Source organism: Mixophyes fleayi, chromosome 1 (genome assembly GCF_038048845.1).
Source record: "Mixophyes fleayi isolate aMixFle1 chromosome 1, aMixFle1.hap1, whole genome shotgun sequence".
In the NCBI taxonomy this organism is placed as follows: Eukaryota; Metazoa; Chordata; class Amphibia; order Anura; family Limnodynastidae; genus Mixophyes; species Mixophyes fleayi.
In genome coordinates this window covers 298,841,403-298,865,788 of record NC_134402.1, presented here as the reverse complement: position 1 = coordinate 298,865,788, position 24,386 = coordinate 298,841,403, and the positions used below count along the sequence as shown (strand labels likewise).

Here is a 24,386-nt window from a genome sequence, read left to right as displayed (position 1 = left end):
CAGCAAGTACAAAGCAATAAATGATTTTTACATGGAAACATTTAAGTCGATGTCTGGCATTGCAATAGATTCCTGTGATTTTTCCAGACAGACAGTAAAGTTAGAGTAAATTTGCCATCCTTAAATAAAATGTACATATCATATGAGATGATTTTATTCTGGGCTTCAATCCAAACCACAAGATCTAGCATCGACAAATGCTGTAGGTCTCCCCTGACCAAGGTTCAGACATGTCAGCGCATCGGAGAGATTGATCTGCTTTTATGGAGCAGTTTGAACAGCAAATTATACAAACATTTTCTCAAATGAAGATAACCCCACATTCGAACATCCTGTACTCAGCTAACTAACATAATGGACAGGTGTTACATATTTAATAATTTTGTAAAAATACCACAACAGATACAAAATCCAAACTATGTATTATATGTTAATGATTCGGAATTGTGTTCATATGCCACACTAAATATAAACCGGTAAAAGAAAGTGCACACACTTTACTTTGATTAATCACATATTTATTATCTGAATCAATCAACTACAATGAAAATTTATAGTAGAGGTAGATAATAATATATTGTAGAGGTAGATAAGGGACGTTAACGTGTAAGTATGGGTGTGCAGAAGCATGTTATGCCCCTTTAAGATCCGGCTAATATCTTGAAATACATTAGATGTAAGACGTAAATTTCGTACCTACCAAAACCAAGTGGAAATATAGGAGTTGATAAAGATGATTGTCGTATCTTTGCTCTGGACACATCAATATGCTTCAGGTTTAAGGTTGCATGTGTATTACGATGCATGCAACTCACAATGCTGATGTGCAAATTAAAGTGTGAAAATGTACGTTTATGCCCAAACGAGACATTTTAACATTCAACTCTAGATTAGGCTTAAAATAAGTACTTGACAGGTTTATCATTTTGCGATGCACACTGAAAAATGCCAGGTCATTTCTTTTGCTGCAACATATATGTTCTAACCAGTTTCAGACTTAAAATGGTTCTCTATCTAAATAAATGTAACATACAGGCATTTACACAGTGAATATTAACAGTGCTTACATCACATTCTTTATATACTGATTGTGTTGATGTTTCTGTTTGACCTGTTGCGTACTTATGATCTGGAGCAGATGAATATTAAATCCTTGCAGATAATGAAATAGATACATGTTGTGCCACAGTTTTCATTCCTTGGTTTGTTTAATGTTAAGAACCCCTATACTAACATGACATGGTACTTGTACTTACTACATTATTGTAAAAGGGTGGACATCTTGGTTACGAGTAAATCTAGTTCATAAACGAACATAAATATGACTACACTAGAATTACCTTTTCATCCAGGTCAGAAACTCAGCTTAAAAATAAAAAATATTTGCAACTAAAATACCCCAATGATTGAAGCTAACAATACAGTAAAATAATAAATTTTCAATAAAAAAATAAATCACTGCTTCAGAACAAGAATTTGCCACAATTTATCTGTAATCAAAGGATTTGATTATTTAACAGAAGGGAGGTCAGTCTTCTGTATTCTCATTTTTCCGCCATAAGAAGTTTTCATTCTCCGCCCAAAGTGAATTATCCCAATTGTCTTTCTTAGTCACTGAAGGCAAAATGCTACTCTCACAAACCTTTTCAATCACAGACAAGTCCGTGAGTCTATTGATACTTTCATCATTTTGATCACTGAGAATATCCCAGAAGTCTTTAGGGCGCTGTTTTGATTTGGTTGTTGCCAGTTCATTTTGAGAGCTCATTGGCAGACCAGCTGGCCGATGGGTAAAAAGATCATCAAGTATAGATGTGTCCCCAAGCAATTCCGTCACAAAGTTTGTCTCCATTTTTGATGTCAGATTTTCTTGTTTAAATGATTGGTCTTGTGCAAAATATCCGCTTTGCTCAGAAGACCTACTTGTATGTGGCTTTGCCTTTTTGTAATCCCTGTCTAAAATTTGTTCCTTTTCATGTGCATTTATATGACTGTTCTTTTTCTTGGCTCTCTTGAGAAAACTATCCTTATTCCTGGAGTATGAGGCACAATTATTTTCAATAATGTGACATTCCAATGTGTTTGCACAGCTATTACTGGTATTATCATTTACATCCACTGAAATAGCCACAGGTGCAGTTTCTTTAGCTAAGTGACTTGGATGTTTCATTACACATTTTTTTCTCTTTTTTTTGACTTTGTCTATGTGGTCCTTGGCCTTCGGTTCATGTTCTTTCTTCTCTCTTACAGGTAATGGATCTTGTACTGGGTACAGAACTTCCACCTCAGAATGCTGACTGGTATAAAATTCTCTGAGCATAGCTTGCCGAACGTGTGATTTGACATTGACAAGATGATGAGCAAGCTGTTCTGCAGAAGCCATTTTGAAATATGCCACCATTTGCTTAAAATGCCTCCTATAAAATCAAGAACACAAATTAAGCTCCAATTTTTAATTTGCCACTGTACACATAATAATAAAAAGACATACATTTATACCATCCTAGATTCCCATTGAGATTTGTAATGTATATATGCAATCCTTTTAAAAAAAAAAGTTACACTAAAACATTTTCTAATAAATATCTTATTTCAAAGGTGAACTAAAGAGAAAATTGATTTTAAATATGTAGAAGAGAGTGACTTTATAACACCAAATGCACAAAGGCATAATTAAGGACAACATTTTGACAATGCGTCTCTAATAATGTCATTTCAGAAATACAATTACAGTAACAGCAATAGTGGTAACTCTTTGGAAAAATTGTCTCTCATATGATGACTTATATATTTGATTTATGCTTTTAGTTGTGAATGTGCACAGAAAGTTACAACACTACTGGACACAATTATGAACGGGTGACTGGTTAGATCTTTACAGGGAGATATGGAATACGTTACTTGTGGGTAAAGGCAAGCAAATGCCCTAGCAACCTTCAGAAATCTGGTTTTATTCCTCTGATTTGCTTCTCTATCTCTAGCGCTATACTGACTGTGGGCCAAAGTGACCACCTTGCATCTAACTGTAATTGTACTCTTTCCTTTGAGTGGTAAAGGGCACAGTTATGTATAAACGCTGTCTGCTACAGTGCTGAGGAAAGATTTTTTTTTATTTTTTTTTAAAGGTGGGAATGTCCTTGCATTTAAGTGGTTTAGTTTTTGTGTATGGTTCCAACTTTAATAGTGAGTAAATCCTTGTACTTATTCACTTTCTTGTCACAGATGACAGATTTCTAGAAATGTAATTTATAACACAAGTCATGATCTTTTACATACGAGGTGCTGTTTTATGAATGGTATTTTGTTTGCCCTTTTGCTATGCAATATCCTAATTAACCTTCCTTTTGTACTGGGAACATGCATACAAGTCTTCCTAGTTAAATGTTTGTGTAAAAATTATACCTTGTTTCTACTGCTTGACCATCGTCAGCATACCATTAAATAAGGATCTTTGCAAGTTACCTTTCTAAACTTTCTTAGCTATAAATGAATAACAAAACTACACTTATTTGTATCTATACTATAACTATATTTTGTGATCAAGACGATTATCCACCAATATATTTCACAAGCTGAGCTAATTTCAAGCAATCTGCAACAAGCTTACTAACTTTTGTTGCATGATGTCTTATTTTACTGGAAGTCTTAATTACGCTAGTGGTTCCCAATGTTAATCAAGACCATATTTTATTCTTTGGACATGAAAACAGTTTCCTAAACACATATGTGCAGAGGTTTGATTATGTTTAGTAGGAGAACAGCTAGTGCTGACAAAGGGATATCCAAATCTTTGTTTTTTTACTTTTTCTTCTTCTACATTTATCCATGTCCATGGCTCTATACCAAAACTATGTCAAGATTTCAGGCAAGTGTCAATGCAAACGCTAAATTAACATTTCACTGGTGTCAAAGTAGGGGATACAAATCAAGAACCTGGGCTTAAATAATAAAACTAGTATGCTGAGCTGGGAGTCTGTTCTGTCGGGTAAAAAAAAACAACAGAATTAAATCTGCATTATATTCATATATTTAACAAAAACTTTTTCACATTACAATGCCACATATTTGTTGTTGAGCAGTGAACTATATCGGGTACATGTCAAGAAAATGGATGTCAGGAATACATTAATAGCTTACAGAGGACTATGCATCTAGCAACGAAAACAAGTTTCTCTATGATCCTGTTGAACTGAAAGTGAGCATTAAATCCACCACACTCTCTGCGCTATCCTCTCTCTCAGGGCTGCTTCCTGCAGAGGCCCAGCAGGAGAATTGTGGTGTTAAGAGAAAGCTGACCTGGGAACAAGCAATGTGCAGTAGAGCTCAACTGCGAAGGGCTGTCAATGTAGACAGCTTCCTATATACCTCACAACTCTTCTGCTGTGTGGGCTGGAGGAATTGGGTCAGGATGGGAGTGAGCATAGTGCATAAAGAGAGCACTGGAGTTAATGCTCTCTTCTGGGTGATCTGGGCCACGAGGAAACCTTATGTTGCTTAAATAACATTGGAGGACCTCTTTAACACCATGTGGTAGGCAAGGCCATAATATTAATTGTAATAATTGTCTAACCTTGCATATAACTAGCACTTTGTTGCACATTGACAGTTATAGCAGCATCATCTGAAGGTTTAGAGTGAGCTCAACTGCAGCTCATTCATAGCCATGAAAGATGCTATTGAGTTACAGTGTGTGTTACTCAAGTGAAAGACTCTGTGGTCCATGACCTCAACAAACCCCCGTGCATGAATTGCATCCATTGTCTTTCTTCCTATACCCTGAATATTAGGCAAGGAGACTGCTGAAAGATAAAAGTAGAAACAGGACATAATCTGGCTTCAGTCATATCTAAATTTGCTAAGCTAAAGCCTAGAAATTAAATGGATTTCATTATTTCCTAACATGAAATAAAACAACTCCTTATCTGTATTTGTTAACAGTGTGGCTAAGTAATGTTAGGATGATTTGTTTGCATTAACAAGCAATAACCTTTAAAATAAGCATTTTGCCATTGGAGCACTCTGATTTTATATAGCTAGAAATGTTGTATGAAATATGATTTTTAAAGTAAACAATGTTAGTATAATACTCCTTTAATTCATGAGACAATTCTGCAGAATGAGCAGTCATTAAACAGTTTGGTGCACAAGTATACATTTTCCAAACTCCATTCCCACTGCACAGATTTCACATGATAGTATACTGTTTATTAATTATGTCCAGAATCCATTCTGGTGGATTAGCAAATAAATATTTGGGTTGTTTTTGGAGATTAAAGGATTGCAAATTCAGGACACTGCAGTCTTATTTATCCAAATCCCAGTTTGGTATTTTGTTTGCAGCTGCCCAGAAAGTTTTACCGTTCATTTGCCAAGAAAATGACCTAAGCCATAACCTGACAGTGTGACCTTCTCAGGGATGAGGATTGCCTTACTCACTTCCCTTTATAAAAGTCATGCTGGGTATGCCATGTTATTGTCCCAGAAATATTAAAAGCAAATAAAAAGTTGTCTGTGAAATGCTGTTATTTTTGTATTGTGCTTTGCAGTTCCTTTATTCAGCCTATTAATGTAGTAAAAAAAATGAATGATATCACTAGGACATGATGCCCAAAGTGTCAGCATTCTCATGGCTATTGGTTCAGCCTCCCAAAAATCGGTCTCCACTGTATTTAGGTGACAGGTACACTTTAACAGTACAGTAGATTAGATTGTTGTACTAATAAATAGACACAGTTGCATGTTATTGCATGTGTGCAATATGAATATATTAACAATCACTACATCTTATTTTTTTTTACATTATACATGGATAATTGTATCCAATACTGTAATTGGAATATTGTGACAATATCAGGAAGTAAGATCACAGGCCAAATGCTTTTATCCAAGTCAAGGAAATTGAAGGTGACTAATATTTTTTTTAACTATTTACAGTAGGGGTACACAGGATTGCCTAATGAACAGTGAAGCACATCGGAACAAAACATTTATGCAGATACTATTTCCACGAAATATATGTACATAAAATGAGATTTTATTGTTCAGACAGGACAAGTTCCTGAAAATGACATTCTTGGAGCTGAATGGTCATGAGCAGGGAAGACAGTATTTCCAGTTGCTCGAGACTCCCATATCTCTCCAAGGTTATACAAAAAGGAATTTTTCTCACTGGATAGATTTTAGCAAGTGTAGGGTCTTTAATTAAAAAGTGCAACAATTTCCAATTTTTTTTAACAAACATTCAACTCTTTCAATTCATACCTACTCCAGCCTATTATCTAAGACTCAATGGGGCTCATAGTCCTTACTGTACTCTGTCTGTGTTTGCGTGCCCTTTCCTCCTCTCCAAGTGTAAGGAGGTGCAACTATGAAAACCGCAAATGGATGTAGGCGAACGCCTTTATTTGTGGCCATGCACGGTACAAATTTCCGTATTTGAAGCAAAACACACGGGCCTTTGTCCAAGTCATCATGAGCCCTAATATTTGTATAAGTTGTAAAGCACTCTGCACTCACTGATGTCACATTTATGACTTATGGAATTGTTGAATTTTATAATACAGCATGATTCTTTCAATTTTCATACAGCATATTCATTTTAGCGGCTTGATAATGGGAGTGTGGTGTGTGCTTCGTATTACAGTACAACAATTGTGTTGACAGAGTTCTCAAGGGCTTCACTATGCTAACTTAAATGTTACTTTAAAATATTTGCTTTTGAGAAAGAATAGAAAAGAAATGTATGTTCAATAATGGTGCACTATTCTGGCAGTTATTTAGATGTAATTCTGTTCTGAGTGTGTGACGTTTTTTTATTTTAAATTCAATAGATATTAGAAGGTAAAATTATAATACTTTAATTCAAAATATTAAAACCAGTTTCCAGGGAAATAAGGTAAAAAATGTGTGTGTCAATGTGGTGTATTAAATATACATTCTGGGAGCTGAGAAAAAAATATTTACATAGAAAAAAATATATGTGGTATAATCAATCTTCATTCAAATATTATCCTTGTCATTAATCATTGGTTTTCCATCTAGGCGGTATCAGAGGGTGTTTCAGAGGGATTCTGAGTTTAAATTCATAGCTGGTGGCTTTTCTCAGTATTGTATTCACAAAAAACTGAATACTTTTTATCCAATTAAAAATAGTGTAAGTATGTTACACTTATAAGCGAATCGGGTATAGATTGTGCTCAGTGATTCAGTTTTCCAGGTACCGTGCTGTCCGTAGCCTTGAATTTTGTGGATTAGGCTATGATGAATCTATATAGCTGGAATTGGACTGCTATGTACAACCTGTACTGCCAAGTATTATTACAGGTTCTACATAGCATTAAGAGTACTTTCTAATGTACACTTAATATTATATGGTAGCACTTCCCAGTAACAACTATTGAATATTTAATGTTTCTTTTGGTTCAATCGGGAGAAGATCTTGCATAAATTTTACATATCAAATTTAATCTAGTGTGACAGTATTTTCTTTTTTCGTATAAAAAGTATTAGTTTTGAAAGAGTCAAAGGCATTGTAAAACATGAGCGCCAATACGGCATTTGTGGTACTCCGTGCTAAGGATGATTTCACTCTGCTGTGAACAATCAGAAAATTAGGGTCCACTGATCACTTTGCGAATGTTCTTTGTGTGCACAGGACATTACTGTAAATACAGGATTTATTTAAACACGTTGAAAGCACCTTTAGTGTGACACACTGGGGATGGATTGTCAGGGTCTTGTTTATGAGACTAAAATAATGAATTTTATAACCAATTACAAAAGTTCTGTATAGTCTTGTCATAGATTACACCATGTCCCAAGAGCTCTCTGGTTAACGGGTAGAACTAGATGTGCTTGAATACATTTGAAATTCAGAGCCACCACTGGATTCCGTGTTACCTGAGTGACTGTAATCCAGTTGTACTCAACCCAAGGTGTTATAACAAGATAAAGAACCACTGAATCCTTGTGTGTTCAGAAAAGAGATGGTGAATAGCGAAAGTTGAGGGGCAGTATAATAAAGAAGAAGCATGGACTATTAATCTATATTTGTGCTGGTAAGCAAGGGTTTGTGTTTTAAAGGCCAATAGTATAATTAGGGAACATTCTATTACCAAACTTTTCACAAAAACAACTGATTGAACCCAGATATGTATATTTTTAATGACTTTGCCACACTGCATGTTATAGGGTAAAGAAATTCTATTAAGATTTATTTACTTTCTCATTGCATATTCTCTTCATTTACAGATAATGGTACATGGAAACTACACTTGCCCTTGCTGCTGCAATCACACTTACTTTCTCATTGCTTTGGGTGTTTCTCCAACCAGAAACATTGTTTCGCCAACCTGGAGGCTTTTTTTCTGTTTGTGCACCAAAGGATGAACTAAGGGGCTTCCATTTTGGGTGTCTTCTTCCATGTTTTGCTGCGATAATCCTTCTTCTGTGGTAAAATCAGTTTTCTATGGTACAAAACATGTATGGAATTACATTGATTATGTTGATTATTTATATTGTAAAAGGAACTTGTTAACTAACAACTTCTTGCACAAAGAGCAACCCAAAACAATGCAATATGGAATAAAGTCAGTTTCATAATATTTGTCAATACATAATTTACTAACTAAACAAATGCCAGTAGGTCACTATTTACAGACTTGTACTGATGCACAATCAGCAATGAACGCCTCAATTTGCCTTATTACAGGACCATGCACACATCTGTAACAAAGCAGTATCCCTGGGCAGCACAGTGGCCTAGTGGTAAGCACTTCTGCCTCACAGCACTGGCGTCATGAGTTTGATTCCCGACCATGGCCTTATCTGTGTGGAGTTTGTGTGTTCTCCCTGTGTTTGCGTGGGTTTCCTCCGAGTGCTCTGGTTTCCTCCCACACTCCAAAAACATACTGGTAGGTTAATTATCTAAATTAACCCTAGTCTCTCTCTCACTGTGTGTGTGTGTGTGTGTGTGTGTGTGTGTGTGTGTGTGTGTGTGTGTGTGTGTGTTAGGGAATTTAGACTGTAAGCTTCAATGGGGCAGGGACTGGTATGAATGAGTTCTCTGTACAGCACTGCGGAACTAGTGGTGCTATCTAAATAACTGATGATGAAGTATAAGGAAGGCATATTGTTAAGATGAAATAATGTAACTTACACATAAAAGCATTCAATACATATTTTAACAAGAAATAAGAATTTGATGCACAGTCACTATTTTGCTCTTAAAATGTCACATATCTTAGCTACTGAAAGTTTGAAACCCATTGATTTATCATTAAGTGAATGAATGATGCAACAGTCCAGACACAGTGCAATTTGGTAGAAAGGAGAAGTTGAAATAAGTCAGGCAGCAATTACCTAAACCTATTGAAAGATATACATAACTAAGGGTAAAACATCAAGGTATGTCCTATCATGGGGTAAATTAACATTTAGAGCCTATATATAAAAAAAAAAAGACAGACCCTTTGATAATGGCGCTCAATAATGAAAAATAATCATAGTAACCAGATTCCAGTACAATGGTTAAGCAGCTATAAAATTGGAGGATGCAAATCTCCACAATAGAATCAAGCACAGAAAAAAATATTTTTACAGAGCTAACGAACTGAATTAGTGTAAATTAATTCTCCAATTATCAACTTGATGGATTAGTAACAAAATCTGTTTGCGTACCATATCTTGCGTGAAATAGCTCTGCGAATGCTCAGAAACAGACCTTACAACAATGAGCGCAATTGAGAGAATATAATAATGCATTGTATGTATAGTGTGTATTAAGAACATCCTAATGTATGTATAAAAAAAACTAGAAACTATTTTATTAAAGATTATTATATTAGGAGTTGTTAATTTACATTTTATATATATATTATTTTTTTTTTGCATGCGTTCTGATGGAACTTTATATTGCACATATGCATGAGCGTATCCTGTACTGTATTCTGTCTGTTAACATATGGCAAATACTTTGTAGGCAGAGCGTACTTGCGCTCAGATTCAAATGGAAGTGTGTCTTAAGGTCCGTTTGGATTTGAATATGTGCTCCTTTTTAAAAAGCAAGTTGCATGTAGGTTGCACCCGAACATAAATCAGGCTCCAGAATGTCTAGATTTCAAGAAGAATAGAAAAAGTAAATATAACCCTATAATCTAGAGCAGGGGTGCCTATCGATTATGCTGCCTGAGGCTTACAAGGTAGCATAAACATTTATAAGAGTTGTGTGCATACGTAAAGTAGTATGTAAGAATTAATATATGGCACGATTTCTTGAACTGACAAGTATGAGAGATGTGTGTCAGGATGCCTAACTATAGGCAGACAGCTGATCTAGAGTAACAGGTATTTTATCCCTTATAAAAAAAAACTAAAGAAAACAACGATTTTCAGTCAATACTAAACTAGGTATTCTTAAGCAATACATATGTATGAATATTTTTGGATAAGAGAAGTATATCTCATAACATAACTAAACACTGCCAACATTATTATTTGAGGCATTCATGTGTTAACCGATCACCTTTGTATTAATAAGAAATACATTTTTAACAACTGTTTTATTTAATTCATCAAAATGTTCTAAATTGACATAAAAAGAAAATCAGATAATAGATTGCAGTTAACATATCAAACATTACATAAGGTAAATCAGAAACATGGGAAGCAAACAGAATAAAATAATAGGTAAAGAAAAGCATTTTTATTTTAACATACACAATTATCATACTAATGAAACTTATGGGCAAATAACTACCCAAAAGTGATTCAGATTATAATTTTAATAAAAACTGTGTGTTAATCAGCATATATTAACATTGAGGGTTGTTAAGTCTCAAGTACTTCTCCAGTCACTGCGTTAAATTTTAAATTATATGACTTTCCTTCCAGTGAAAAAAAACATCCACGAGGAGCTAATGAAGATTGAATAAAATATTATTAATATTTTATTTAGCTTTACTCATTTCTTGACGGATTATTAAGTCATTAATGTTTCCAGCTTCCTTTTACATCACTAGTGCAATGCCTTCCAGCTACATTCTTCCAGTACCACTGCAAGAAATATTTAACTTTTCCACTAAACCTTGTTAAAAGCAAGTCAGTGTCACCTAACAAAAAGCCAGTGGACAACTTGGTTGATTGAGGAGGTCCTAATGGAAAAAACATTCCCTAAAACTATCTTTGGATTATACATTACATGACTGTATTTCACATTTTGAGACAACGATGGCAGGAGGATAACATCCATCAACTTCAACATCATATATGTTATGTCAACTTCTCTTCACGTACTAGAGAAGCTAAGTTTTACTGTGTGTTAATACCTGACATTGACATTTTATTTTCCTATGATCCGATACTGATGATGTAGCTTGGGTCTGTAGACAAGGACAGGAAATTAATTTTGGGATGTAAGAAAATGAAACCAACTAAATATGAAGCATTTTGTAGAAAGACTGAAGATTTGTGGGGATGGAAAAAGTGCAGGATAAAATATACAATGTAAAGATGTTTGTCTACTTCATTATATAAAAAAGTAGGTAAAATTGTACAATTTTCTCAAATAAGTCAGACTTCATTCTGCTGTTACCAGAGCCGTCTAGATCAGGTGTGCAAGTGGAGGTTCTTAGACAGTGGTGTATTAAGTTATTAGGAACCAAAGACAGTTGACAAAACTTTCATATAGCAATTGAACCCCATTTACCATTCTGACAACTTCTTACACACTATCAAAAGTTGCATCCACCCACTGGACCCACAAGAGACTGTGTACATTATATTAGATGTGAGCCCCACAAACTAGGTAAGAAGAGTTATCCCAAACAGGATTAATTTTTTCCAATTTTCCAACTGGTAATGTTGACAGGTATGCAGACCCCTTTCTCTTGCTGCTAGTGTGTAATGCAGAACCCATTATCTAGTGGCCAGTGCATACTAAAAGCTCATTGCCTAGTGTACAACACAGAGTCCATAGCTTAGTGTCCAGTATATTGCACATGGAAAAAAGTGTGAGCAACACTATGAGATTTCTCTTATACAAACACTAAAAATGTAAATATGATAGATAATATATTAATAAGCACATATACCAAATGTATAACAATGAAACAACCGAAAGCAAAATTATATCTGCAGAATAAAACTAGATTATCATACAAAGTATTGAATTGCTAAGATAAATAAAAAATTGTTTAATGATACCAGAAAATATCCATAAAATTATTTTCTATAGAGCGATCAAAAAAAGAATAGTTTTAGTAAAGAAATTCTTAATAACAATCACATACAACAGCCGATAATCAAAAACAACTGGTCAATATCCATAAATATGCGTGCTTGGATTCAAAAAGATGTAATATTGCTCAACGTTTAGGATCAATGCAAGTGCCCAGATATATTTGGATAGATAGTACCACATATGCATTCAAAGCTGTAAAAAGTTATTCTTAAGGCACTGATTAAAGAAAGTGTTCTCACTTAATTAGGAACCAAACAGTCCCACACTGATAAAGAGAAATAAATCCAAAATATAATTTGATTCATTTATTGTATTATTATTTATAGCTATTTTAATTTGATCATTGGTAATTAAGTTAGCCAGAGCAAGCTCACCTGAAGAAATTGTCTCATATAGGATCGTTGAAAAGCAGATGTTTTTCCACACAACAGTAGATATCCAGATAAAACACATTGCCTGACATTGTCCAAATACTAAATTGGTTATTAGTCCGCTCTAATTTTAAAAAAGCAGTTATATGTAATAGGTCTCTAGATTGCATGATACTCTTTAAAATGTATAATATCAGTTACATTCATTATTCTAAGCTGATAATATATGTAATGTTGCGATATTATTACTAATACCCAAGCCCTACTCTATTTGTAAAGCCCTTGTATCCAGAACATACTGACATAAATTGCCTTATAGCTAGGTACAACACCTCACTCACTACAGAACATAACAAAAAAGAAATCCCTTGGGGTCCACCCATGCCTTGGGTCACTAGAACTTCTTCTGACCTGACAAGTGCCATCCTCTGCTCTGATGCTGTTGTTTTGGGCCAATACGCTCTACATGTTCTTGGAGAGATCCTGACTCGACTTCCTTTGCCTGCTTGTTCTATAATCGATCTTTATTCCACCTGTAATGGTGATTTGGATGCTAGTCTTATCTCAGGTAGCTACCACTCTAACACCTATGGCACTTGTTTCAGGACCTTTCTACATCCAAGCTTAACATCTGCTCCAGATTTGTGACCCCTGCTCCATCAAGGAATGCTGCCTCCTACAATTCTTGGTGCCTTCATCTTGACCTGGTGTTTCCCCACTCTATAATGGTCTATAATGTTAAAGTTTTAGCAAATTTAGTTTAGTTTTTTCTTGTTTCACTGTATTGTCTCTAAGGGTCTAGCTACACTTTACCAGGAATATTAAACACTTATGGCTTATAGGTACAATTATATATGAATTAGAGCACCTGATTTTTGTTTTGTTTTACCTTCATCTTGGCATATCCCACTCCCATCTGACATTACTCCCACTGGCGTTTTCACCTGTCATCCATAATCTTCACTCCCAGTCCAGTAGTCCTTAAAGCCTCAACAAGCCCCCATGAAGATTGTGAGCTTGTGAAAGCAGAGCAATTTCTACTCAGTCTCACAAGTCTGTACTCTTGTTTACTATGTAACAATTTGTTCTGTTCAATGCATCCATTGTTTTCTTGTTCTAGTTATTTTTCTACATGATTTTGTTTTGGATGTTTTTATGTTTAATGCTAAACAGTACTTACAGTTATTTCTAATAACATCTTCAATTTTCACACAAATGTTCTTCATAACGTTTCATGACAAGTGTTCTTTCTGAAGTTGAGTTGAAGTTATGTTGTATTATTCCCAGTTACTGCAAATTGCTGTTACCTAAGAACTCACATCATCATCTGATTAATAGAAATCTCTGATATGGAAAAGTGAAAGAAAAAAAGTCTGAAATGTAGTTAGCTTTTTGTAATTTAGCAATTGCAGAGGTATGTTGGGAAAAAAATCTACATGAAAGCTGGGAATTAACAAAATGTATCGCTGAAAAATACGCTTATACTCTGCACTTTGTCTTGAGGGAAAACACAGTGCATCGTGCAAGCATTATTCTGTTGAATCCACATTTAAGTTTTCTATTTAGCACTTTGAAGGCTGTGACTACATTCACTTTGGCTAAGGATCCAATCCATTTATTCATAGGTGTTTTTAATTAGCAGAGCTTTCAGCAAGGTCCTACCAGCATTTACTATTATCTTTAGGATCATAGGTTTAATTCTGACCAGAGCCCTATCTGTGTGGCGTTTTTACGTTCTCTGCATGTTTGCGTGGCTTTCCTCCAGGTTCTTTGGTTTCCTATCACAGCTCAAAAACATACTGGCAGATTTATTGGCTTTGACAAAATTAACCCTAGTCTGTGAGTGTGGTAGAGAATTTAGATTGTAAGCTCAAATGGAGCACAGATTGACGTGAATGACTGTACAGTGCTGTGTTATATGATTGGTGCTTTATCATTCTTGCCAACTTCTTCTAGTTGGCGTTCGGGAGTTGCCGGGGAGAGGTAAGCGTGCAGGGGACAAGGACCTGAAAATAGCATCATTTTGCACCCACTCCCGTGACTTAATGACGCAAACGCGTCATTTTACAGCGGGGGCGGGGCCAAATGCTGCGATTCCAAGAGATTTGTGGCATTTTGGACCTAATTCTGGGATTGCGGAAGACTGCCATACACTCCTGGGAGTCCGGGAGACCCCCCCCCCCCCCCCCCCCGAGTCCGGGAGTCTCCCGGACATTCCGGGAGAGTTGGCAAGTATGTGCTTTATAAATACATAATAATAATAATAATAATGTGCTCTGAAAATCTCATGTTTATTTCAGATATTATATTATATAATATTAGAGTCTAATACATGTTTATTATTATAATTAGTATATCTTCAGTGCCTAAGGTGTGCTCCTGCATTCATGCCCTTTTCATACATTTGCTAAATGGAGCGCAAACTAAATCCCCCTTTATATTTTCAATTGAATATTTAAGTTCAGGAAGCCATCTAATCAGGTGCACACTGGGCTTAGAGCAAGCAAAGCTATTATTTGACGATAATACTAGCAAACCTTGTTTATTAGAGCTGAATAATATACAAGAAATTGGTTGCTTATATTTAAAATGGCCACCTGCACTCTTTCACTCCTGTGCAGCAGTTTGCAAAGCTGTACAGGAATGCACTGTGTGGCTGATTGAGCGATTCATTCACAGTAACAAGCTGAAATGGCTGCAGTTGTATGGTATCCCATCAGGACACTATCCTAAAGATGTGGGCGGAGCTTCAGCTGTCTGTAACTCATTAGGTAATACTTTGCTCTAAAAATATAGTGCTGCAGTGTAACTGTCAGAATAACACTGAATAATGTATCTGACCTCTATGGTTCATACCTGAAAATTTTAATTTTGGGATTAAGTGGAGTTTTAATTATTAATTTGAAAACATCTGAATATCACTGTATGCACTTTATTATCCAACTGGCCTGTATACTTCGAGAACTGAAGTCTTTGGGCGCTATGCTCTGAGTATATAGCAAAAATGGTGGAGGTTCCAGGGTGTTCACCTTTCTACCACTCAGGGAAGAGTATGCTTAGGGGTATCACTTTGTGTGGGGACATATATTCTTAAACTGAGTTATGGATGAAGCCATGGCAAGATTTGTTTAAACAGTAGGAATTCAGTTACATAAAACCACAAATCCTTGACTATGTACAGAAAGAAAATAACTTTGTTTAATCACAAATACATATAAAAATGATGTGTTATAACAGCTTGCTACACTACCTGTTAAGGCATGCCAATTTTTTATATCTTTAATAGTTGCTATCTTCACTCACTTTATAAAAGGACACCACAAAGTACTGTACGTGAGGCAACAATGCTTTTGTTTACACATCTGTTCAAATAGAAAAGATGAAAACACATATAGTGGGAGAACATCCAAATCCTATAAACTTAGAAAGTCATTAACTCACTTGTCTCTGCAAGGAAAAAAGAAACCTGAAATTACTGTAAAAACATGTATTGTAAATAAATCAACACAGATGGCATTTGTAACTCAAGAGAACAAAAAAAAGTTTTAATTGCATTTGTGAAAACATGTTAAGAAACTTGCCCTTTTCAATTTAACTGGTCAAGGATTTTTGCCTGGGAGGTACAAAATGTTACAGTAAACACAATATTGTAGATTTAATTCTGGTTTAAGCCTAAGGCAACCATGAATTATCCTTGAATTGTCTTAAATCAGCATTCTGGGATCCATGCCAATCAGTTACAAGACCTACCACAAACTCACACTGGAAAGAGAGTTCATTTAACTGTCTGGTGTGTTCCCTGTGAAGAAAGATGTTTCTAATATCTTCATTTTCAGGAACCTGTTTTATATTGTCTTTCACTTTACTTGTCATATATTATTTGGAAAGTGTATGTAGCCATTCTTTATTTGCTTCAACCATCTCTAATTTCCTCATTTTATTTTTGTTTTCTTTTGTATGATTCTGTATTTACGTGAAAATGCATTCAATACAAAAATAGTTTTTTGATTGTTTTGTTAAGTTACTTCTAATGGTCAATGCAATTCATAAACTAAAAATATCTAAATTACAAAGCATAATTGTAGCAAAATCTAATACTGAAAACTGTGTATAGGATTAAACATGTAAAGCACCACAGAGGCTGGGCAAATGCAAATGCATTGATTTTACTTTGCTATATATAATAAGCTGAAAACCTGGTGCATTGCCTCGCTTTGGAAGCTATTTTGGTTTCAACAATTAAAACGACTATAAAATAATTTTAAAGATAATTTGTGAGCTCTTTTTTTTAGCACTTTATATTTAGTTTCAGATATCTGTATACAGCACAACAAAGAAAAGTATCATAAAGTGCCCTATAGACATGGTAATAAAATAGCAGAGAAACTCACTTAACCATATAGTCCATGTTAGCCACCAACCTTATGTTTGTACCTAGTAAGTAAATATGCTTTAACATAACACATGGTAATTGCGTTTCGGGTAAGAGATGGTAGGGTGGAGGACAAGCGAGTATGGGGAAATAGGGGGGTCTAAAGTGATACTAGGACCTCTGGTGGTCTATGACAGCAATTAAATGGTGCTAGTCACTGACCTATATGTGATTAACTCCTTTATCTATTAGAGAATAAAAGTAGGTAATATTGGCAGAAATCCTACCCAAGCAGGTCTGAAAGACCTCGTAAGGGATTCATCTGAGAGGAAAGTTTGTTATGAAGGTACCATAAACACCAGATTTGTATAATTGTGTTGGACTTCTTATAGGAAAGTTGTGATTTTTTCATTGTTGCTAAATGTCAAATCCTACTATAAACTAATTGTAGGGAAGGGGGCACCTAGACATTTCAAGCATTTGGCCGCACTGGGAATTTGTAGTTAATCTGTCAGCATATTATCTAATCTCTCTGATGGTAGGTCCAGTTTTTAACAATGGGAGCTTTGGTTGTGTTGCTTAAGAGAACACAGATACCCTCCAAGAAGGCAGATGTTTTAGGGCAGGACCACCATAAGTGGTGAAATGAACATGTCTCACCACAACTCTAGCATTCTGAGGATGCAGTATCAAAGATCTTACAAAAACTAGTGGGGACTAGGTACCATCTGTAGTATATATCACAAGGGTGGAGATAGAGGACCCTGAAACTCTTACCTTTATAATTGACCAGGAATCCTCCTCTGGTGGTCTACTTCAGTCTGCCTTCCAATGAAGTTCATTTTTGGGGTAGTGTATTATTCGCAGTAAATTGTAGAAGATTGAAATTATAACTTTTGGATGGGCACTGAAATATCAGAGATTCAAATGGACTCAAAGATGTGGTGTTGTCTATTTTTGAGAGGGAGTAATGTCTTACTCGGAGATATTTTATGGACTCACCTCTGGGTAGTTAAACCTATGTTGCAGGATGTGCGCCACTCTACAGCACATCTGTTACCATTCTCATGCCCTGATTAAACCAAGGGAGAAAACATGCCGAGAACTGCCCAGGGGAAAACTCAATGTTGTTCCAATGACTGTTAGTGATGAAACAGAGGTGATTTTAAAGTCGAGTCTACAATAATCCTTGATCTGACAGGAAAAATGTATGACAGGATCTGAGTAGGCCAAAGCAGGTCCCCTCTTTGCCAGTACATCAACAACCACAGCCCGAGAGAGTAATTCGCAAGACTAAATTTTTAAGTCTGTCCATCTCAGAGTATGATTAGAGACAAACCAGGGTACTACTTGCCATAGGTGTGAGGCTAACTAATATTGTTTGATAACTGAAAAGCCTCTAACCCCATTGAAAGCTGTGAATCCTCAGAATTGTATTTTTCTAGACAAACTGAATAAACCATCTGTGCAGATTAGTCAGTATAGATCTGGCCACCTGGACCCGCAAAGTTTAGAATAGGTAGCATTTGAGTAGAAAATATTGTGTATTTATGTTGTCTTTTAACATTATTATTATTTAGCATAAATGGAAACATAAAACTGGATAGCAGAGAATGGCTTAGATGCACAATGAATTGTATTGTAGTATGTCACTTTTGTCTTTACAATATATGTTGCAAAATAGTGCAGTATTATGACTTGGCATTTATGGACATATTAGCCTACCATTCGCGTACATCCAATTTACCGGATTATGAATTTTTTTTAAACTGCTAGAAAATCAGTGATATCTGCCAAAACCTGCCAAAAACTGGAAATGTGAAAAAAAAGTTTGATTCTGTGTAAAAAGGTTGTCATCTTTGCAGAATTTGTAGTGTACAGTTTGTGTAAGCTACTGTATCTTCAGGGACTGACTGAAACATACAATGTTACATACAACATTCTTTTAGCAAATTTTCAGATAACACAACCAAATGGACTAAATAGATGAAAAGAATGGCTATTCAATGAAAAAAGAAATGAAACAAGAGGGACAACTATTAACTGTTGTACTGATGTGTAATTGGCCTAAAACAATTTACAAAATATAAACAAATGATTTAATTTCCATCAGCATAAAGTCAAGAATCATGAGCTGATGTTAATCATTTGAAAATTATCATAGTTTTACTACATCCGAAATAATGAAAGTATTTGTCTAAAAGTATCATTATGATTCACAAAATAGAATGAAACAAAAAAAAAAAACAACATAGTTTTAGATTTTTACAGCTATATTAAACATTTATCATCCTTCACAATGATCTCATAAAAACAAATGATGAAAAACAATTGATCGTAAAACTAAATGATGATTTATGCTAGTTGCATGTAAAGGATAATTATAGGTAGAATTTAGCTTGTTTGTGAACTTAGAGATGTCTATGTACTTTGTGGTTGTGACGATTATGTATTATTGTTATTTTCCCTTAATAATCAGGTATGACAATTTATATTGTATGTAACCTTGTAATGTAATCTCAACGTGTGCTTTGCTAAATGACATGAGTCTGAACCTATGCAAGTGTCATTAATCTTTGTAATCAACCAAAAAGAGATAGATAAGCACCTCTGAGGAGTTTTTTTGGTATGCAGAGGATGTGGATCTGACCAGTCAAGCCGAACAAGCAGAGGTGAGAACTCAGGCCCTGCGAACATTCCAGATCTTAAAACATCCCCAGCTCACTTCGAAAGCTCTGTGACATTCGGGAGATCAATCTGTCCTTATTGGCAGCTAAACTCCAAAGGGGGCGGGGGGAGAGAGGGTTGAGTGAGAGCTATGTGGAAAAAGATTTAAAATCATCTGCTATAGACATTACATTGTGCATTTTCATGTAGGGGGTCTATCAAGACTGAAATGTCCCATTTTTCTCAATTGTGTTCCCTCACACACACCAAGTATTAACTAGTAAGTAGTGACTCTGGTTTTATTTCTTATTTTATGCCTGAGACTTATTTGTGCAACTTATTGCATGCCTTGTTATTAACTTTGTGTAAATAAGCCATTTTTCGGATTAAAATATATTTAATCTAGCGTATTTTCCGTGATTCTTTGTGAATTTATGAAGCCCAGGGAGGCTCATGTTACAGGTGTATGTGATTTAAGTGTGAAACATTAATAAGTGGTTTTGGTGAACGTAAGGACACCATAGTAAGTCCTTTGTGGTTGCAGAAAAGGTGTATTCATTGCTAAGTGACTGAGGTGATGCCAGTCACGGCTAGCTGTTCAGATTGCTCTAACTGGGACAGGCTGGGCATTCATGACAGTGGTTCTATGTTGTTTGCATGTAGATATTTATTAGAGTCAATCCTATGCCATCTTTAATGTAAGTTGGACCACATGAAATTTTAGTTCAGACCATTTATAACCCATGGTCTTGAAGTGTGACCTTCATACAACAATAGCTAATCAATCAGCTAAATAATACTTGAAAAACAATATGTGCCATTGTACGTACAAGTGTGTCATGTCCAAAATAATGTACATGCTTGTGTAGCTAGGGACATACAAGAGAAAATTGTCATGTGGTTATATATTTGTGGGACTTAACTGATGTTTCTCCTACAAATTCCAAAAATAGATCATGTGAACCACTTATAATGTGGTGAAAAATAAATATGAAAACAAAGCCCTGTCTGATCACATGTTGATCTGGACCGCTGTTTCATAACACTGTGAATAAAACCTGCGGATTAAGGAAGGGCATGTTTTATCCAGTTTGCTGCTAAAAGGGATCTGGCAATTGCAAGGACATAGGTAGCTAATCTGGAGGCTCTATCAGACTTGAGGACTCTGAGATTCATCCCTAGCAGGAATCTGGATCTCTTTCGGTACCAAACAGCTTAAATTATCTGTCAGAAATTATGACATAAAACTGCTTTACCATGGGGCATGATCACCACACGTTGAAAAAAGCCATTCCCAAAAGCAGGATGAGGGGAACAATTTTGACAATTTCATTGGGGTGAAATGTCACTTAAACATAGCTCTGGAGGTTCATTTTTTGTGGTTGCATAAATGGAGGTCCTGTTTCACAGAATAGGTAGTCACAGAGGTTTTACAGAGTCTCCATCCTTGGCCACACATCACCCAAATGCACTTGATATAAGTTTTTAATTGTATTTTTAGAGATCACTGTAGTCTTCCCGAGGCAGTACTCCAAAAATGCTACTGCAACCCAATGTGGCATGACTGGCGCCGTTCCCGCCAAACTGAAGATTTAAAGCAAGCAGTCAATATTTTGATATCTCTTTGAAAGCACTGAGAAGGAAAGGGCATCTTTTGACTGGTCCAAGTTATTGTGAAGTGCTGTGTTGAAAGACTCCCCATATCAGCACATTACTCTGTTGTATTTATTCAAACTTAGCAAAAAAAACCTTCAAAAGAATGCGACTTGCATGGTGTTAGCAGCATATTCTGATTCAAGAGTCACTTTTTGGGATTTGAGTGCACCTGACACTATAAGAATACAAACAACTTATTGTTCAGTTGCAACTTAACATTTGTTTGCATTAATACAGATTTGTTTTTAAAAAAATATTTTTTTAATTGGGTTTTCTAAGTAATGGCACAGTAAATAAATAATTGTATATAGGCAAATACATGTATTAAAGAGATAGATATAACAACCTAAAAAGAAGAAAAAATATACACAACCATTACTGGCATAAGGGAAAACAAGTGGGGGAAAAGGGAGTTAGGGAAGGAGAAGGTGAGGGTCATCACCAGCTGCTTCAAAAGAAAAGTCAGCAAGTCAAAAAACATAGGTGGAAAACCCTACTATATAAAAAGAACCGAGACCTGAGGGTAGTTCTCCCTTATAGTGAAAACAGAAGTGGATAGTATGGAGATAAAACATGGAGTTGGAATGCTGGTGGTGGGGGTAAGAGAGGCACTAAGGGGTGAGAAATCTATAGGTTGTTCTAGGATTGACAAAGGTGGCTCGGTTTCATAAAAGCTCGTCCATGGTGCCCATAAGTTTTGAAAGCGCGAGTGTGTTTTATGTAGAATGGCCGTGATGCTTTCCATGTGGTATGTGGACCAAATGATATTTATAGTGGTGGTCAGCATGTAGCTATTAGGCATTTAGTCACATTCAAGATATGTCTAATCAGTTTTTGAATACGAAGCAGGGTATTTGGAATGGGTTCGGGTAGAAAGGAGCATAGCGAACATTCCGGCGCATGGACATCAGTGAAAGGCACTGTGATTGAAAAAAATGTCCAAATTGGAGGCAATGATAAAATACATGAGAGGGGAGCGTTAGTTGAGTGCTGTGGGAAAGAGTTGCATAGGGGCAAGGTCTCAAGTAAAAAGAACATTATGCCACGTCCAATGTTGGAATGCGGTAGGATTCTGCCCTGGCAAAAAAATCTACAGTATTCCACAGTGGGACCAAAAGGGAGTAATGAGATCGCAGCTGATAAAATTGGGTGGCATGATCCCGGATGAACAATGAGAATTTTACTGTAGGAATGAGATTTACGGTCTTAGTCACTGATGAGATGCTACCATAACAGGGAGTACGGAGAGTATACTCGCAGCAAGTCTTATTCTATTTGGGTCCATAGTCTCTGATGTGGCGTGGAGTGTTAAAGAGTGCATTGCGCAAGGTATGTTGTCTGATAATACTTGAGGAGGTAAGGTACTCCCAATCCGCCCAAATTTTGATTTTTAAATAGGATACGCATGCGGTTGCTAGATTTTCGGCCTGCCCAGATAAATGTTCAAAGAGCTTCCTGCAAGTGTTTAAGTGTATGGTTTGGGAGCATTTGCCATAGATATATACGAACCCGGAGAGGATGTTCATTTAAATAGCCACTATATGCCCAAACCAAGATATGAGTTTATTCTAGTGTACCATATCCGTCTTTATTGAATCAATGAGTCTAGGAAAGTTGTCCACATATAACTGGGAATAAGATGAGGTTAAATATTCTCCAACATATTTAAGCTTCTGGCTTTGCCATCATTTGCTTTCAGAATCTGCACGAGATCAGGGGGTATGTTTATTAAGCCAAAGATCTCATATTTATCCGCATTTATTTTATAATTGGAAAGAATGCTTTAATCATGAATTTCTTTAAACAGTTGGAGAGGGCAATATGGGGTTTAGTGATGGTCAGTATAAGATCATGAATGCAACCAATGAATATTTCAACAAATGAGAAAATGTAAAAGCAAAAAATAGCTAAACCTAAATATGAAAATACATCTCCGAGACAACGTGCTCCCATACAATGAAATCGAATCATAGTCAGTAAAACTAAGGGATGGGGCACTATGTACTTAAGTTAGGTTTAAGCAAATAAATATTCACAATGAACCTGTGGAAAAAAAATGGATAAAAAATAACCAAATAAACAGAAGTCATAGTTAGTATCTAATGTCACCTAAACTTTTGTATCATAGTTACTAATTGGCTTGGAGACGATCAATCGTAGAGGCTTCCGCCATCCACCACTTAGGAGCAGGGACCAGCAATCTCAGCTTCGACGATGAAGAGGGAGAGTCAAGCTCTGGTGAGATGTCCTGAATTATGCCGAATCGCTTGAGAAGTTCATATCTTTGTTCCTGGGTCTTAATGGAATGATTGCGACCAACTTTGGAGATTATCAGTTGAAAGGGGAGGCACCATTTGTATTTGAAAAAGTGATTGCACAGGGCTTTCGCGACATTTATTAAGTCTCTACATTTCGTAAGTGTCGTAGATGCAAGATCCTGATAAAGCTTGAGGCGAGTCCGTGTAAGAGATTGACGGAACATTCCTGGTTGAAGCCATGATTCGCTCCTTTGTTTTGAAGTAGTGAAATCGGATAATAATGTCCTTAGGAGGCTGATCAGAGTCCAGTTTCAGCTGAAGCTCTCCATGGGCTCTGCCCAGATGCAGCATATCTTTGGAGAAGTCTGGAACTATTTAGAGGAACAGCCCTTGTAGATAGTCAGGTAAGGGGTAGGAGGTGATCGACTCGAGCACATTTTTAATGTAGACGTTCCAAATGGTCCTTGAAAGAGTCAAATTCTGCATGAAGTCAAATTCTGCATGAAGATCTGTCACTTCTTTATCTGTGGCTCGCTGATGTCGGCGCACATTATCTAGTTTGCGTTCCACTGTGTCCGTATGAGTACCAAGCTCTGTGATTTCAGTCCAGAGCAACCATAGCTCACATTTCGGATTATAAAGTTTTTGTTACAATAAAGACAATATCATTAGCAGTCAGGGGTGGCTCTGTTATGGAGACGTCATTTGACTCAGAACCCATATCTGGTACAAATTTTGTGCGACCACTGGATTGCTCTAAAGCTTTAATAATCGTATGCTTAGGCATGGTGGCCGTCTTCTTGTGTCTGTGTGACATGGTAGGA

At 36.0% G+C, this 24,386-nt stretch overlaps 1 protein-coding gene across 1 annotated transcript in view; it reads right to left on the bottom strand.

Annotated features, from left to right (window-relative positions):
• Positions 1 to 1,189: 1,189 nt before the first annotated feature.
• ERCC6L2 (ERCC excision repair 6 like 2) overlaps positions 1,190 to 24,386 on the bottom strand; it is a 131,172-nt gene continuing 107,975 nt past the window's right edge. The window contains exons 19-20 of the mRNA XM_075211087.1: positions 8,302 to 8,465; positions 1,190 to 2,417 (exon numbers count right to left, since the gene is read on the bottom strand). Of these exons, the coding sequence (XP_075067188.1) occupies positions 1,529 to 2,417; positions 8,302 to 8,465 (1,053 nt within the window). The 3' untranslated portion in view covers positions 1,190 to 1,528. The remainder of the gene's footprint in view (positions 2,418 to 8,301; positions 8,466 to 24,386) is intronic.